This window comes from Lampris incognitus, chromosome 16 (assembly GCF_029633865.1).
Source record: "Lampris incognitus isolate fLamInc1 chromosome 16, fLamInc1.hap2, whole genome shotgun sequence".
Taxonomy (NCBI): Eukaryota; Metazoa; Chordata; class Actinopteri; order Lampriformes; family Lampridae; genus Lampris; species Lampris incognitus.
Genome location: NC_079226.1, coordinates 11,348,110 through 11,364,195, shown reverse-complemented (window position 1 = coordinate 11,364,195; position 16,086 = coordinate 11,348,110). Strand labels below are relative to the sequence as shown.

The 16,086-nt window shown below is 43.6% G+C and overlaps 1 protein-coding gene across 1 annotated transcript; it reads right to left on the bottom strand.

The window, feature by feature from the left end:
- Nucleotides 1-1,615: 1,615 nt before the first annotated feature.
- Nucleotides 1,616-15,625, bottom strand: calm1a (calmodulin 1a). The gene is made up of 6 exons (XM_056296460.1): nucleotides 15,498-15,625; nucleotides 4,524-4,554; nucleotides 4,224-4,367; nucleotides 3,722-3,828; nucleotides 3,460-3,595; nucleotides 1,616-2,892 (listed from the first exon to the last, which is right to left on the bottom strand). The coding sequence occupies exons 1-6, from the start codon at nucleotides 15,498-15,500 to the stop codon at nucleotides 2,864-2,866; spliced, it is 450 nt and encodes a 149-aa protein (XP_056152435.1). The 5' UTR covers nucleotides 15,501-15,625; the 3' UTR covers nucleotides 1,616-2,863.
- Between the last annotated feature and the right edge of the window lie 461 nt (nucleotides 15,626-16,086).

The window sequence follows — 16,086 nt, the reverse complement described above, 5'->3', positions numbered from 1 at the left end:
ATTAAAAACATTTTTAAAAAATTTAGTAGGTTGAGGATCCAAGCAGCAAGTGGACGACCTGAGCTGCCTAACAATATTGTCTCGACTTTTAAGGTCTAGAGTGTCAAAGTGAGACATGGCGCCAGTGATATTTCTGGAGAACTGAAGGGTAGGTTCATTACTGGATCTTGAGGCACTAATGTTCTGTCTAATGGCAATAATTTTGTTATTGAAGAATGTAGTGAATTTTTCAGTGGACAGCATCTCTGATGGGTTTGGAGATGGTGGATTAAAAAGTCGGTCAATAGTAGAGAAAAGCACTTTACTATTGTTAATATTTTCATTAATGATTTTAGAGGAAAAAGACTTGTCTTGCCTGTTTAATTTCTTTGCTGTACTTGCTCAGTCTATCCTTGTAAATTTCATGGTGAACCTGAAGTTTAGTCCTTCTCCACTGTCTTAAGCTGCCTAACAGCCACTCCGTTTCTCCAGGGGGCTTTTTGTTTTTCTGTTTTTAGTTTTCACAGGTGCAATGTTGTCAAAGATATTTCTTATTTTTAAGCTGAAATTGTTCACAAGATCCTCAGTTTGTGATGACATGAACGGTGACAACTCATTTAGTTTTCTGAAAGGTTTCAATTGTATCATTGTCAATGAAGCGTTTTATTTTTTATCATTCGAGTGCTCTTCTGTTGTACAGGAAGAGCAGGCACATTAAAAAATACAACAGTGATCAGAGATAGCAACATCCATGACACAGGGCACCGTAATATTAAGTCCTTTTGATATGACTAAGTCTAGAGCATGCCCCTTATTGTGGGTGGGTCCGGAAACATGCTGAGTGAGAGCAGATGCCTCCAGTAAGCTAATTAGGTTTCTAGCACTGGGGTCTGATTGCCAACATGAACATTAAAATCGCCCAGGATGATGAAACAATCATAATCAGTGGAAACCATAGACGGTAGCTCTGAAAACTCACCAAGAAAGCCATGTTTAGATTTTGGTGGCCGACGACAGTAATTATTAAAATCGTAGCAATACAACGTATTCAGAAGACATGAATTTCCTGAGGGGGATTTCCTTGCAGCTATATGAATCAGCGAAGACAGCAGCTATTCCACTGCCTTTCTTATGTATTCAGACAGAAATCAACCAAATACCATTTGGAACCAATATTTAATGGCTGCTGACAGGCGCTCACAAACTGAAAAACACTTTTATTTCACAATTATTTGCCTCATACAACTAAATTATATTTAACATGTTTAAGTAGATTTTCATCTCCTGATATCTTAACTGGACCTGAACAGAGACAAAAAACCCTCTTAACTTTACCGTCTCAACAGAATATTACAGTTGTGAGAGCTTAATTGTTTGCTGACTTTGTGATTTCTGTTCCCCAGATCTGCAATAACCTCAACATCTGGAATATCCAGTCAAGCCATATATGACAGTGATGGCATTTGAAAAACCAACACTCCTCCAGGGATGGGGGAGCACGTGACTCGAATTAGTCATTTAAAGCTAACATCCCCTTCAGAATTAGGTCTCAAAAAAAGACCAAGTCCACTGTGAACATGTAGTTTAGGTCAACGGTGAAGTGTCTGACAAAAAAAAAAAAGGGGGGCGAGAGATCTTAATTCATGATGTTTTATTGGAAAAACAAAATGTAAAGACTAGCATGTACAACTTGGAATGCAGATCAACTGAACTGAACAGAACAGTTGGACTGGGCCGGGCCTTGCCCCCCGCACACACATCCACGCACGCACGCACACATACACACGCACACACACACACATAGAAACGCTGCAAAGCACCGGCCCCGTGCCCACTAAACTGAAATCAACACCCTGTAAAATTATGACACACAGGCAACGTTTGAGGCAATACATGCGGACGGAAACATTTCCTTTATAAATAGAAACATCCACAATTCATCTGTGACTTCTGTTCTCTTCAGTCTACATGTGCTGTAAGGTTGTGTTTTTTTTTTCCAACTCAGTTTTCAATCGACTACCTGGTTGAAAGCAATACTGACCACTTATACTGCCTCAAAAATCACCTTAGTGTCAGCTCTGGGCCTACCCAATTCCCTCCGACAGTCTAGAAGTCACCCACCTGCCAAGGGGCTAATAATCCAGCCCCCCACCCAACTTCACCCCTCCCCCCCGCCAAAAAAAGGTAAACACACAAGATCAAAGAATAGAGCAAGTATTCTGACATGCCAGACACATAGAATCTAAAATGAGTTTTTTTTTTTATTTAATCGAAACGTTTTCTTAAAAATATCTGTCATTTAGTTCATTTAGACAAGCAAACTGCAAAGATTTCACTGGTTCATTCACTCCCATCTCGTTCTCTCGCTCTTTCTCCCTGCAGAGCCTCAACCATTCCCCACTACCCCTCCCTTCCCTCCCTCTCCACAACCTAAGGTCTTTTGAGGACCGCCGACAGTTTTCCGCTGTCAGCGCTGCCGCAATAAACCTGTCTCAAGCTGCATGCATGAAGAACAGAAAAAAAAGGAAGTTAATATATGAAAGGTGATTGGCCAGCCCAAATAATCATGACATCACGCAGATGGAACCAGGAAGCAGGGGAACAGTTGCCAAACTATCTGGCTGCAGATTGGCTGCTCAGCTAACAAGTAGTAATTTGATTGGGCAGCTCAGGGCTGGGGGCGGGAATACAAGCCAGTACATGCAGATTCATTTACTTTTTTTGCATTTTTAATTTTTTTTTTAACTCGTTTATATGGACAGATTTTTTAGTTTTTCAACATTCAGTTTAAGTTTTCTATACAGAAACGGCATGAATAAATGTAGATTTTTGCAATAAGAGGTAAGTAAAACATTTGACTGATTCTTTGTGTTTGAGGGCCACCTCATTTGGCGGTCATCATCTGGACAAACTCTGTAAAAACAAAGAGGGAAAACAATATTAAGAACAGTGTTCAAAATATACAGCTAAAATTACTCATGGCATCAACAATGTTCTTGTTTTGTTTTTTTTACTATTCATCAACAAAATCGGTTATCACAACTTTTTGGTGTCTGTTTATCAGTACCACAAATTGCCTGTTCAAACGTTTTGACCCATTTCTCTACATGGTGTCATGATAGTACTCAAACTGGCATTTGCCATCAGCTAACAATCAAAATTTGCCCCTTTATTGGTGTGAAAAAGAAAAGGTGTCTACTTAACTGCACCATTTTTAAAAAATTATGGTGTTTTTAATTAGTGCCAGCCAATCTCTTACAAATGTAGCTACCATGGAACAACAGTCTGCCATTAATAGTGTTTGAATGCGTGTATACAATTGTGCACACACTGTGAATCTGTTTGTGGTAAGGCTGGTAAATATGCAGTCTTGTTTTATAGTGTAAGCCCATTTTAGAAATATCTAGAACAGATCTGGAGTTGGATTATTACTGGGGTTGGATTGTTACTAAGTGGTCATTACTCCGCAGTCCCTCCTACCTTCATAGTTGACCTGTCCGTCTCCGTCAATGTCAGCTTCTCTGATCATCTCGTCCACCTCTTCGTCTGTTAGCTTTTCCCCGAGATTGGTCATCACGTGACGCAGCTCTGCTGCACTGATGTAACCATTACCGTCCTAGCCAAGGGACATGTTACCAGGTTAATACATGTCAGGCTCCGATATCTTTTTCCCCACACCTTCGATGTCACACACAACTTTTATTAGGCAACAGAGTAATACAGTTTGTTAATTCATAAGCACCTTATCGAAGACCCTGAAGGCCTCCCTGATCTCCTCCTCACTGTCTGTGTCCTTCATCTTCCTCGCCATCATTGTCAGAAACTCTGGGAAGTCAATGGTCCCATTGCCTAGGAGACAGGTCATGTGTCAGTGGTGAAGGAGAGACATGTGACCATATAGATGGAAACTTATTTCCTTCGTGATTTGCTAAAAGAGCGGCCAAGAAACCCAGACTTCAGATTTAAAAGGTGCCATGTTTAACACCATTTTACTGAAGCATAATTTGACTAGTAAATGTTAGCAGGGGTCAGTGAATTGTAGCAATTTATAAAGAGTAAATGACTTGTGCCCCCCCATTCTGCATTATTCAAAAAACACAGGACTGGAGGTTTGTCTCGTTTGCTTTGATTTGTTGTCATTCAAATCACTGAACGACAGTGGTCAGGATTCTATTAGGATAACACACAACACCTTTAACACTGAAACCCTGGTCCAACGAGGCCCCAAGTGGAACCATCTTTACCATCAGCATCCACCTCGTTGATCATGTCCTGGAGTTCTGCCTCGGTGGGGTTTTGACCCAGTGACCTCATGACAGTGCCCAGTTCCTTAGTGGTGATTGTTCCATCCCCATCCTTGTCAAAAAGGGAGAAGGCCTCCTTGAACTCTGAGGATGAGAAGAGAATATCGGCAACAGCACATGACATATCAGATGGCAAAGTCAATGTCTATTTCTCTAAGACAAGAACCACTGAGTGAGAGTGTTGATGTTCAACTTAAAAACATAAAATAGCAAAACATTTTCCTTCTATTTGTTACTTACCAGCAATCTGCTCTTCTGTTAACTGATCAGCCTAAAAAAAGGACAGAAAGAAGTCAAAATTACTTCTCAAGCTTTAACGTTGTTCATAGTTGCTTCAACTATAAGGCAAGATCGAAACAGGTTGCAAGACTATTGGTGATGGGTCCCCACTTTAACATCAACATGTTTAAAAGACCCTGCATCACAGCATGGAGACGTTAAACACAACTGGTCTTACTAATAACTAGCTGAGATCAGCTTTCAAACTACTACAACCAGTATGACCAAACTCATTTATGCATCACTGGATAACGCTGCTCAACCCAGCAAGTGTTTTTGATGCCAATCAACAAGGCAAACATAAGCACCCATACAAATATACGCTCTATGCCAAGTACTTTAAGCAAATTTTCAATAACGTATGTATGTTTGCACGTGTATGACATTCCACCTGAAACTCCTCAAAGTGGATATCTGTTAGGTCTGCCACCAGCTTCATCGCTTTAGGCTCTGCAGCCTTCACACCTCCCCCATCCAGCCTCAACCCCCCACCTCCTCCGTCTCTTCCACGTCCTTTGTGATGCTTCATATCTATCCCACCTCCTCCTCTTACTGCTGCTACCCCCATAACCCCCATTTTGATACTCAGGCCGTCCAGCGCCCCCCGGACCATCACCAACCCCTCGGCCAGGCACTCGGCCCGGTGTGTGTTCTGGGTTCCCTGTTTTTTAACCTCTTCCACCTCTGCTTTGGTTGTCTGCAGGCAGTTCTTTAAGTTCTGGAGCTCCTTAACTAAGCTGTCCATGCGGCTGGATGATGAATCCACCAGCATCTGAAGGAAGGTTTTGTAGTTCCTCTCCTGCTGCTGGAGGAGTTCCTTGTAGAAGTACTGCTGTTCATTCAGGAGGTCATAGACCATGGACAGGCTCACCAGTCCATCTTCAGCAGGGTAAAGGACCGCTTTCTTAGGTAGCATGCTGGCTGGCAAGACAGGTTCCGTGATAGGAAGCAGTTCTGCGATAGGAAGAATTTATTGCTAGATAAAAAGGGAGGGATAGCTGCCCGTCAGCCCGACTTTACAGGTAATACAGATGGAGGAGTAAACGGACAGGCAATAGTTTTCACAATCTCTGAATGGTTGGATGAACAGACGGATGGTGAGAAAATTTCTTGCTGAATTGGCAGAGGGATTTCTCCTTTAGTCCTCCTGGATGTTTATATAGTAGGGTGGATGCAGAAATGGGCAGAAAAATGGGTGAACTTGTCCTTTAATCTCCCCAGGTGAGTAGAGTCAGCGGATCAATCAGTGGATGGAGGGACGATGGAAGCCTTTGCAATTCCCACCGGATGGATAATAATAATTAGATGAGGGGGATGGCAGCCATCACTATCGCTCCAAAGCTGTAAAAGGTCAGTGGTTGGATCACGACCTCTTTCAAACCAACGCATGAGTCAGAAGACCCTTGACGTCTCTGCTTCAGGATAGTAGGATGACTGAGAAAGGTCCGTCCGTTGATGTCCGTCTGGCCACCTGCCCTTCTGTCTGTCTGCCAATAAATCCGTCTATGTAGCTGCTTAACTCTCTTCATCTATCACTATCTTGCAGCATTCTGGGTTAAAATGACCAGACTGCTCTTCCCTCGTTTCTGTCTGACTCCAACTGAGTATGTGAGAGAGACTGACTCACTCACTGTCTGTATGATAGAGTGACAGTGAAAGGCTTGGCTGTCTGTCCACCCTTGCGACAGATATACAGTCAGCAGAGATGGACAAAGGGATAGAGACCGTTGGATTAAGTTATGTGTCCACCTCCTGCAGTAGTCGGGACGGGCAGTATTAGATGTCAGTAGAGGGAGAGTCTTCAACACCGTCTGATGGAGTGCAAGTGTCACAGGGAAACTAGCCAGGCCAGGGGAGGTCATGGGAGTGCACGTGTCTCAGAAGTTATTTAATGCATGTGTGTGTGTGTTTTAGAGTGAGCACGTGCTAATCTGCGGTCCATCATCTCATTGCTACAGTTGCTGCTCCCGGTGGGGGTGGGAGGTGTTGGCTGGCCAGAGACAGCTGACCCCACCACCCCCTCAAGCATCGTGGGTCACAACCACACACCTCAAACCGTCTCCTCTGGCTTGGTCCCTCTCCATACAGGCTGTACGTCACTCCAACAGGCATAGGCTCTGTGATGCACATGCCAGATTTCACTAGTTCCTTGGGATGGCCCCTTACAACACAAGCCTCATTTCTATGCTTTTTAAAATACGTTTTGAGTGGAGTGGTAACTTGCCCTTTCTCTAAATCTTGGTGCAGACGAATTGAATTTTTAACTGCTGTCCTCCACAAGCCGCTTCCTTATTTGCATAAGCAACAAGATGGTCCAAGGGTACAACAGGGAAAAAAAAAAAAACAGTCAAACAGATCCTTCACAAAATCCAGCCCCTGGTCAGTAGCATCATAGTGTCTTTCCCCAACCTGTCATTATCATCCTTCCCACGTTCCTATGAGCTCCTCTTGTCATCTTTTCTCTCCTTCTTATAAATCCTTCTAAGAGTTTCTGAGCCCCATGGGCTGACTTGCAATAATAGCACTTGACAGAAAAGAAGATGAAAAAAGGACAACGCCACAATCGACACACATTCGCCTAAAAGAAATTCAGCTGGCATGATGGATCTCTTTACAAAAGTACCAATTATAGCCTCATGTTGAAAAAATATCAAGTTAGTTTGCCCAGGGTAAAGAAATTGGCCCTCAGAGCATCAAAGTTGTTAAACTGAAAGGCTAAATCTGAATGACTCATGCCAGGAAAACAAAACACCTGCCTTGAATGTTGTCAGAAAAAAAAAATGGTACAATAATTCTTTTCTGTAGTAGGCTGTATCACTACACATTAATATACAACTTCTAAAAATCCTTCATTGGTATAGTCACGGAGAACACAGGAAGACAGAGGGAGGAGACTAAAATGCCCAACCTGCAGGTCATTGGTACACGAAAAGATAATAGTTCCCAACCTGGGATGGGGATTCCAAGCAGGGTCACAAGATGATGTGGAAAAACTAACAGACACAAAGGCTTATAGGATATAGACAATGAATATAGAAACATAGGTTTGTGTCTCTGAGTACTGCTGTTAAATAATGATGCTCATAAATGTTCTCACATCACCGCGTTTAGGTCAAAGACTATGTCAAAACCTAGTATATGGCTGGACCGTGTATGGTCAATGTTCAAAATTCTGGCCATTTTGTTACGGGGGATAGTCTGGCAGGGTTGGGTACCAAACTTTGTACTTTTAGGGTACCGACCGAATTACGTAGGTACTACCGAGTACCGATTCACGTTAAATCAACCAATGCCAAATTTCGGTACCTTGGGAGCGGATTGTGAATGAAAATAAATGTGGGTAAGATTCCTTGAGCCTTCGAAAAATCCCTTCTATTTTACCGCAAGTGCGCATCTGGGTGAGTATACGAAAGAGAAAGAGAGAGACAGCAAGACTACGTTACCCCTCCCCTAAACCTACAGCTTGTACTAGTCCAACACAGTCAAAGCTATGGCAAGCCGATAATGGTCGCACGGGTGGTTACATTTTCCCCCAAACTTGACGCAGACAACGCTTGCTGCGATATTTGTGGTACGAAATGCAAAGCTCACGATGCCGTACAACTGGCGCTGTGGGCTATGCGTTGCAAATTGTGGTCACTCACTCATGGACGACCTGAGAGGGACGCTTTAGCAGGCGTCAGTAAGCGTTTAGTAGGATGAAAGCACGTGCTCGTTAGTCTTCGTATATTAACTATATACATTTCAATGTCCCTTGGAATAACAATCTAACTAAAATGGAAGGAGTCTGTCCGTCTTTCGATTTTCTTGACAACCGTTCATCTGATTGACTTCACACTTTGTGGGTGCGCCGTGGGTCTGGACAGTTTCATGCTTGTTTACTTTTTTTTTTTGGGGGGGGGGGGGTTTCCTCAATTGTATCCAGCCAATTACCCCACTCTTCCGAGCCGTCCCAATCTCTGCTCCACCCCCTCTGCCGCTCCAGGGAGGGCTGCAGACTACCACATGCCTCCTCTGATACACGTGCAGTCGCCAGCTGCTTCTTTTCACCTGACAGTGAGGATTTTCGCCAGGGGGACGTAGCGCGTGGGAGGATCATGCTATTCCCCCTGTTCCCCCTCCCCCCTGAACAGGTGCCCCGACCGACTAGAGGAGGTGCTAGCGCAGTGCCCAGGACACATACCCACATCTGGCTTCCCACCTGCAAACACGGCCAATTGTGTCTGTAGGGACGCCCGACCAAGCCGGAGGTAACATGGGGGTTCGAACCGGTGATCCCCGTGTCGGAAGGCAACAGAATAGACTGCCACGCCACCCGGACGTTAACTTATTTTTTTACAACTGAATTACATTTTTGTTATTACCAAGAGCGTAAAGTGCCAAAAAAAAAGGTACCGTTGAGTACCGGTACCAAATTCCAGGTACCAGTAATGGTTCAAATGTGAATGGTATGTGAATGGTACCCAACTTTAGTCAGTGGTAGTGTCTATAATGTGAATTCCTGGATATTAAATGTTCATCTGCAATTTTCTGTAGTGGCCCCAGTAATATTTGTTGTTAAGTGTACTGAAGTGGCATATCACATAACACAGATAAGCTACGTTCTAGTAAAAAAAAAAAAAATTCAGTTGGAAGAACAGTACTTCCCACTCATATCTTGGGATGTTTGATTTGAAAGAGAAGTTAATTAGGATAGTTATAATTACAATTAAATTATCCGGTAACTCCCCCTCCTCTTTCATGTTTCTAAAGGCGGATGTCTTGTTTTTCTGAGACTCACTCAGTATGGAGTGTTTTGTCAGAGGGATTGTTGTTTGGGGTGCTTGAACTGTGCACTCTCAGCAGATGGACGGCTGTTTTCCCTCCCATTCCGCTCTACACTGGACTGTCACAGTGCGTAACCAGGTGTGTAAAGAGCAGCAAAACATTCTGCTCTTAGCATTTCGGTTGTATGCACGAGCAGCAATGCATTCCGTTCGTTGGCGTGCAATTATTGTGGAATGAGCCGGAACCGCTGCGCCGATTAATTTTTAACTTCCACCCCCGTGTTTACCAGTGATGTTGCTGGTTGGCCGAGCAATCGTGTAACTTAAGTGACATCGTTGGTCACCTGATCCAGCTGCCCAATCATGCAACTTGATCACTCAGTCACTCCGAATTGGTCGCCCGCGGACGTTCGCGTTTGTAGGGTTGGCCCGGTCAAAAACTGTTAAGACACACTGAGGTAATAGATCATTACAGGCCGTACTAATGATGCGTAGCCGAGAAAGAGGGACAGTGTTCACTTGTGTGTGTGTGTCCTACTGTCTTCTGGGGAAAGTAACAAACTGTTAACCTACTCCAATAGCCAGGTCGAATTCCTCACATGGTGCTGTAATGCTTGGCAAGCCAGGCCACATTTCTAAAAGACCGTGTGTGTGTATGTGTGTGTGTGTGTGTGGAGACAGATGGAGCATATGCAATGGAAGGCCCGATGGATGAATCGAGGGGAAAACAAACATTTGTCATTGGTAGCCTATACTGTAGATTGTATTTGAGTCAATAAACAAGCAGGTGTTCTCTTCTGAATAATCTTTCGACAAATATCCACCCCTCTAGTAAAAATTAACAGCCATTTGGAACGATCTTGCACTCAGCTAAACAACATCAATCTTTAACACAGTCTACAACACTTGCATAATACATAAGATATTAATAATGCACTGCCTAATATAAAAGGCACGGTTGAGGGGAAATGTTTCATCATGAATGAAGGACTGCATTTTTGCAGTACATGCATTCTTGCTGCGATTGCATTTAGCCAAATGAAGAGGGCATGGAGGTACGACCGATTTAGCGAGGCCTTTTCGGTTAGTCCATACACAGCCAACGTGCAGTTTAGCTTTATAAACGGAGCAGCAGAGAGCAGTCTTCTTCGCCAATTTATAGTCACAACATGTTGAAACTAAATTTGTCCCTGAAGAGTACCGACTGGAATTGCATTACATTGCCAGGCAACATGTCTTATGGAGTCTTCTAGGAGGCTCTGGGATCTAATCGTCTCAAGTGATGCAACTTTTTGGGTATAACAAGCCTGGGTGGATACACTCAGGTAGCTACAGCAATCACAAAACAACCAGCTATGGTGTAGCCATGGTAACTAATCCATCCTCCGGGTCGCTATAGAAACTGAAGCGTCAGGAGCCTTTTAATGTGACAGATTGAATGTCCAGGGCCAAAGTTTTAACATCTATTAACTGCATATCCATGAGGAAAGGGAACCAAATGGTCTCCGTTTGGTTATAATCGCCAACGCTGGTCATCTTACTGGTCACGAACAGAAAGTAATAATTTAGCACAATTTGCCTTGATTCAGTCTACATAGAGTTACCACAAACAAAGTACTATCATAGCTGTAAACCGTCATTAAAAATAACCCTATATTTTGAATTTATTAAACTATAACATTGGGATAAAATGACATCATTACTGGTTGCTGGTGGCACAGCTCTACAACCACCGCCATAGCTGGGGTGGTTCTGTTAGAAGTGTTACCCAATCTACTAATAAGAATGTTTACTTGACAACTACAAATTCGAGTTGGGCATACTTTATTTTGCTGTAATTTGGTAAAAAGTGAACAAACAACATTTCCTGATCCAAACTGGCATTTGACTGAGCCAGATGGACACTCAACGATGGGCTATATATAGCCACGTTCTATAAAAACCCAAATGAAACACATTTGCTCATGTAGCCATGTGTTGGGGAAAGACTGCACCGAGATAAACTTAAGAAGGCTATTGGTATTTCTTTTTAATCAGTGTACCTTAAATGTCATACTGTCTGTTACCAGCCAATCACATCTTACAAACACGAACCTGAACTGACAACACTGAGTCTACCGAATCAGATTACAGTATTCGTCACAGGAAAAAGTAGAACTATGGCTTGGTCAGCAAGTTACGGCTAAAAAGTTTTGTAACGACAGAAAAGGTCCACGCCAATCACAGACTGCCAGATGTAAGTGAATGTAAACAGCTCCTTCCAAAAAGTCAATAGTGAAGAATCCAATTATGAATTTTGTGATGCCATCACAAAACAAACGGAAAGTTCCCTTTAGGGACACATTGCATATCTGCCTTATTAAACATTTTACAGTTATGTGCCAACAGTTCTGACCCAGAAATGTATTCATATCCCTGGAAAATTACCTTGGGGACAGTAACAACATTTACCAATTCATTGTCACACAATGTCAGCAAAGTGGCTCCATGAAGTATCTTTTCATTATAAGTGAGTAAAGGCTTAGCTGTATTGTTTTCAGTGGTACAGAAAGACCATGGGAATAACCATTTTGGCAGATTGTCCTTTTCCATCTTGTCAGGATAAGTGTTGTACAGGCAGATGAGATGGAACAAACTGTCGGATAGCGATATTGACTTTTCTTTTTGATGTTTACAACACCATTCAACCGCTTGCCAGTGTCCTCGTTGACAACCTCATCGCCACACAGGCCTGGCCTTAAATGGAAATAAATACTTAACACCATGACCAAATTCTGGTTATATCGAAAAGTGACGCAGTATGTGCAAGAACAAAACACCACGTCACAAGGCATTCAGCACCAGTTTAGTTTCACTTGTCATTTTGATCTTTGGACAACATCAGGCAGTAAACTGCCACACAACTAACTAACCATACACGCAGAGCCATAATGTAATGTTGGGGAGTGAAAGCCATGTCTTGTAGCCGACATCATAAGGATCATTAAGGTCATGCTCGTTCCCCATGGGTTCCAGTTTGTGGTTCCTGCTCTACTGACGTCTATGGCAGAGTGCTCAAAATCTAGCCATTTCTTAGGAAGTATAATAATTGTATACCCACTATTCAGTTTCTGCTTAAATGCATCACAGCCCAGGGTGGAAGTCAGTTCTGTGAGAAATTAGTTCCGTCACATTCAACACTTCCTTTCCTACAGCCTTTCATGTTGATATCACAGAAGGTGGATCAGTTCATCGAGACACAACAATTAGCGGGAGAAACATTTCATCACTCTTCCAAAGTGACTTCACTGGTCTCAACTGACTGCAGGTATCCCCCCACCCTTACAAACAGCACAGTTGCATAACACCCGAAACCAATTGCTTTCATATGCAAACCGCCTAGATCATTTACTAGTTTCAATGGCCATGTGTACTCGTCACAGAAGATGGGGGAATAGCTGCAATCAAAGCATTGTAAGATGGCGACAGATGTACTCTTAGCCCCCCCCCCCCCACACACACACACACACACACACCACCCCCTCGGTTCAGGGATGGTTGTTTCCTCATCACATACCTGGATACCTGCAAGTCAGTTGAGAATGGCAGTCACTTGGATGAGTGATCTCCCACTAAACATTGTGTCCAGATGAACTGATTCACCTTCTGTGATTTACTTTCTGGATTATTGAGCGGACATAAAAGACTTTATTTTGATAGATTTTATAAGTGAGTATCAACTGAAAATATGGTTTTAGCAAAAGAAACCATTTTCAACTGCGACCTAGAACTACAGCTCAGTTAGGAGCAGCATTCCGTTCATCTGGACCAGTCATTCCTAGAGACGGGGCTGCGACCCACAGGTGGGCCGCAGGAGATTTCATTTGGGTCGCCAAATAAATTGGCCGAATTTCTTCCATAGTCCTTTAAGATTTATATCTGCAGTACACTTTTGAGCCAAATGAGGAGGCTTGTTGGCATTTTTCGATCGCACTCAGTTTTCACCATAATTACCCAATATTGCGTGCCGCGCTCTCTTCTTGTACAGACTGGAATGCAATACTAAAAAGCAAGCAGGCCCACCTATCACATTAGCAAGGTGTATGCATAACTGGATATTTGGAGTAGGCCTAAAAAGATATTCAGGATAAGTAAATAGCGCATGATAAGCCTAACGAGACTTGACATGGAATAGACCTGATGTGGTTAACAAATTGATTGTTGACTGTTCGAATTGATTTGACTGTTTGATAATAGCTGCACTTAAACAAACCTACAAAAAGGTTCAACAAGAAGCATGGTTTTGATAGTACTGAATGTTCGTATTGTTCTGATAATTGTACTTATGACATCGAATCTAATATGACAGGTTAGCGTACTTCCAGTTTGTTTTACTGATGAGGAAAAAACGAGAGCCAGTTAACTCCGCCTAAATGAAGTTAACTGGTCTCATTTATAAAGTATTTAACACATATATGTTTTCAATACCACATGCATAAAACTAAGTTGCGATTTATTGAACGCATATATCTTTGAAACGGCCGGTTTACCTATTTAAGGTAATATAAGGTGATGTGGAAATGGCGGTAAAAATGTTTATGCCCAAATTCAGGACTGCTGGACTGCTCCGTTGGCACGTGGACACTGCTTGGCATCCTGTGCATCATGTTCTTCATAAATGTTATGTCCATTATAATTCTGTTATCCTCTTTCAATGTTGCATTATGTAAATTGCGTGAACACAACATCCATTGCACGCTGTCCGTCTTGGGAGAGAGATCCCTCCTCTGTTGCTCTCCCTGAGGTTTCTTCCTATTTTTTCTCCCTGTTAAAGGGTTTTTTAAGGAGTTTTTCCTTATCCGATGAGAGGGTCTAAGGACAGGATGTTGCGTTGCTGTTAAGCCCACTGAGGCAAATTTGTAATTTGTGATATTGGGCTATACAAATAAAATTGAATTGAACTGAATGTTGATGCCCAAATTCGCTCTTCTCACGAGTTACAGATAAGGCCTATTGTGAATTGGGTCATTAGGGTTGTCATTTTTTTTAAAAGGTGGGTGTTCCAAGTTTTTTTTTTTTCCCCTGTTCAAGATTTTTTTTTTTTTTTAGGGACTTGTTCCTTATCCGATGCGGGGGTCTAAGGACAGGATGTTGTGTTGCTGTAATGCCCCCTGAGGCAAATGCCTAATTTGTGATATTGGGCTATACAAATAAAATTGACTTGGGTCCCCAGAGAAAAAGTTTGGGAAACACTTAAGAGACGGTTAAACTGGGGGGGGGGGGGTATATGTATATATAATGCTGTCTATAATGAACGCTCCCCTGCTCATTTCTGACCAAAGCTCTCTTTCTAATAATGTCGCTTGTAATAACAAATTGTTAAAATACCAAACACACCAGATGTTTTAACCACATTTTTATCCACCGCCGAGTACAGAAGACAGTCCGAGGGGGGAAAGGGGGGGGGTTAACAAAATGGAATATTTCATTTGGACAACTATTGCATAATATAAAACCCAACTGTTGTTCGGAGGAGACAGTTACCAGATACAGATATCACCCCCCCACCCCACCCCCCTCTTTCCAGTAGACTTCACTGGAGTGGGTAACGTGGACTGGGACCGAGTGAGTTCAGAACGCTTTTCTATCGAAACAGCAGAATTTAGAAGGGGGGGGGGTTTCTACTGTGACGTTATAATTCGGAACGCTTTTCGGCCGGTGCACCCGCACGCGCAATACTCTCCTTTCGCCTTCCCGCACCGCTACAGCGGCAAGGCACGGCACGGACACCCGCCCGCCCGCCCGTCCGCCCGCGAGGCTGTCACGTTAGCCGCCGAGCTAAGATTAGCAGGCAACCGGCACCGACGTGCGCGCACCGCGAACGGGTCGGCACCGCCGCCGACGGGTTCCGCTAAAGCCGACCGACGGACGGACCGGCGTCTGCGCGCCGACGAAGCCGGGCTCAAACCCCGCAGTCACTGGTTAGCCGCCCGTGCTAACCAGCGACCCCCCCCCCCCCCCCACCTTGTAAATAACGTTTACACGGCACAGCCTCCGCAATGGAGGCGGGCGGTGTATTTAGTCGGCGCCGATGTTCGGGCAACATTTCACGCGTTTTCCTTTCGCAACGCCATTCAAACACGGTGCACTTCGGAGGCGTACGTACAGAGGCGGCCGATGTTGCACTCACCATGTCTGCTAGGCGCCGGCGCTGTCGGTCCGCTAAGGCTAACGGGGGGGTACAGGAGATGGACGGCTGCCGCTAACACCGCACGGTCGAGCTAAGAGAGGGTGGAAAGGGCCGCACAACTGCCGCGTATAACGCTGTATTCCTCCGCACGAGAGGAAAACGCTCCGCCCACAGTGGTTCACACACTTCCGGTTTCTTTTTTTCTTTTTTTTTCTCAATTCATCGAATTTTATTACCTAAGGTTAAGGAATAAGAAGAACAATACGTCCATCCATTATCCAAACCACTTATATAGCCGGGCAAAAAAAATACAAACAAACAATAAGAAATTAAATAAAATACGCTCTTAGTACACCGTCACATCAAGTTTAGGCGAGTAACTTACTTATTTTCTTGCTTTTCTAGATCTTGAAGCACGCACATGATGACGGTACACGCGACATGGGGCTTTTCTATTTTCAAAATTCAATTTTAGAAATACAGATGTAACCGGTCACTTTCTTGCCCGGTGCGGGATTCGATACGGGGTGTACTGCACCACAAGGCGACATCGCTAACCGCTCGGTTGAAGGGCCAGACCCATTAACTA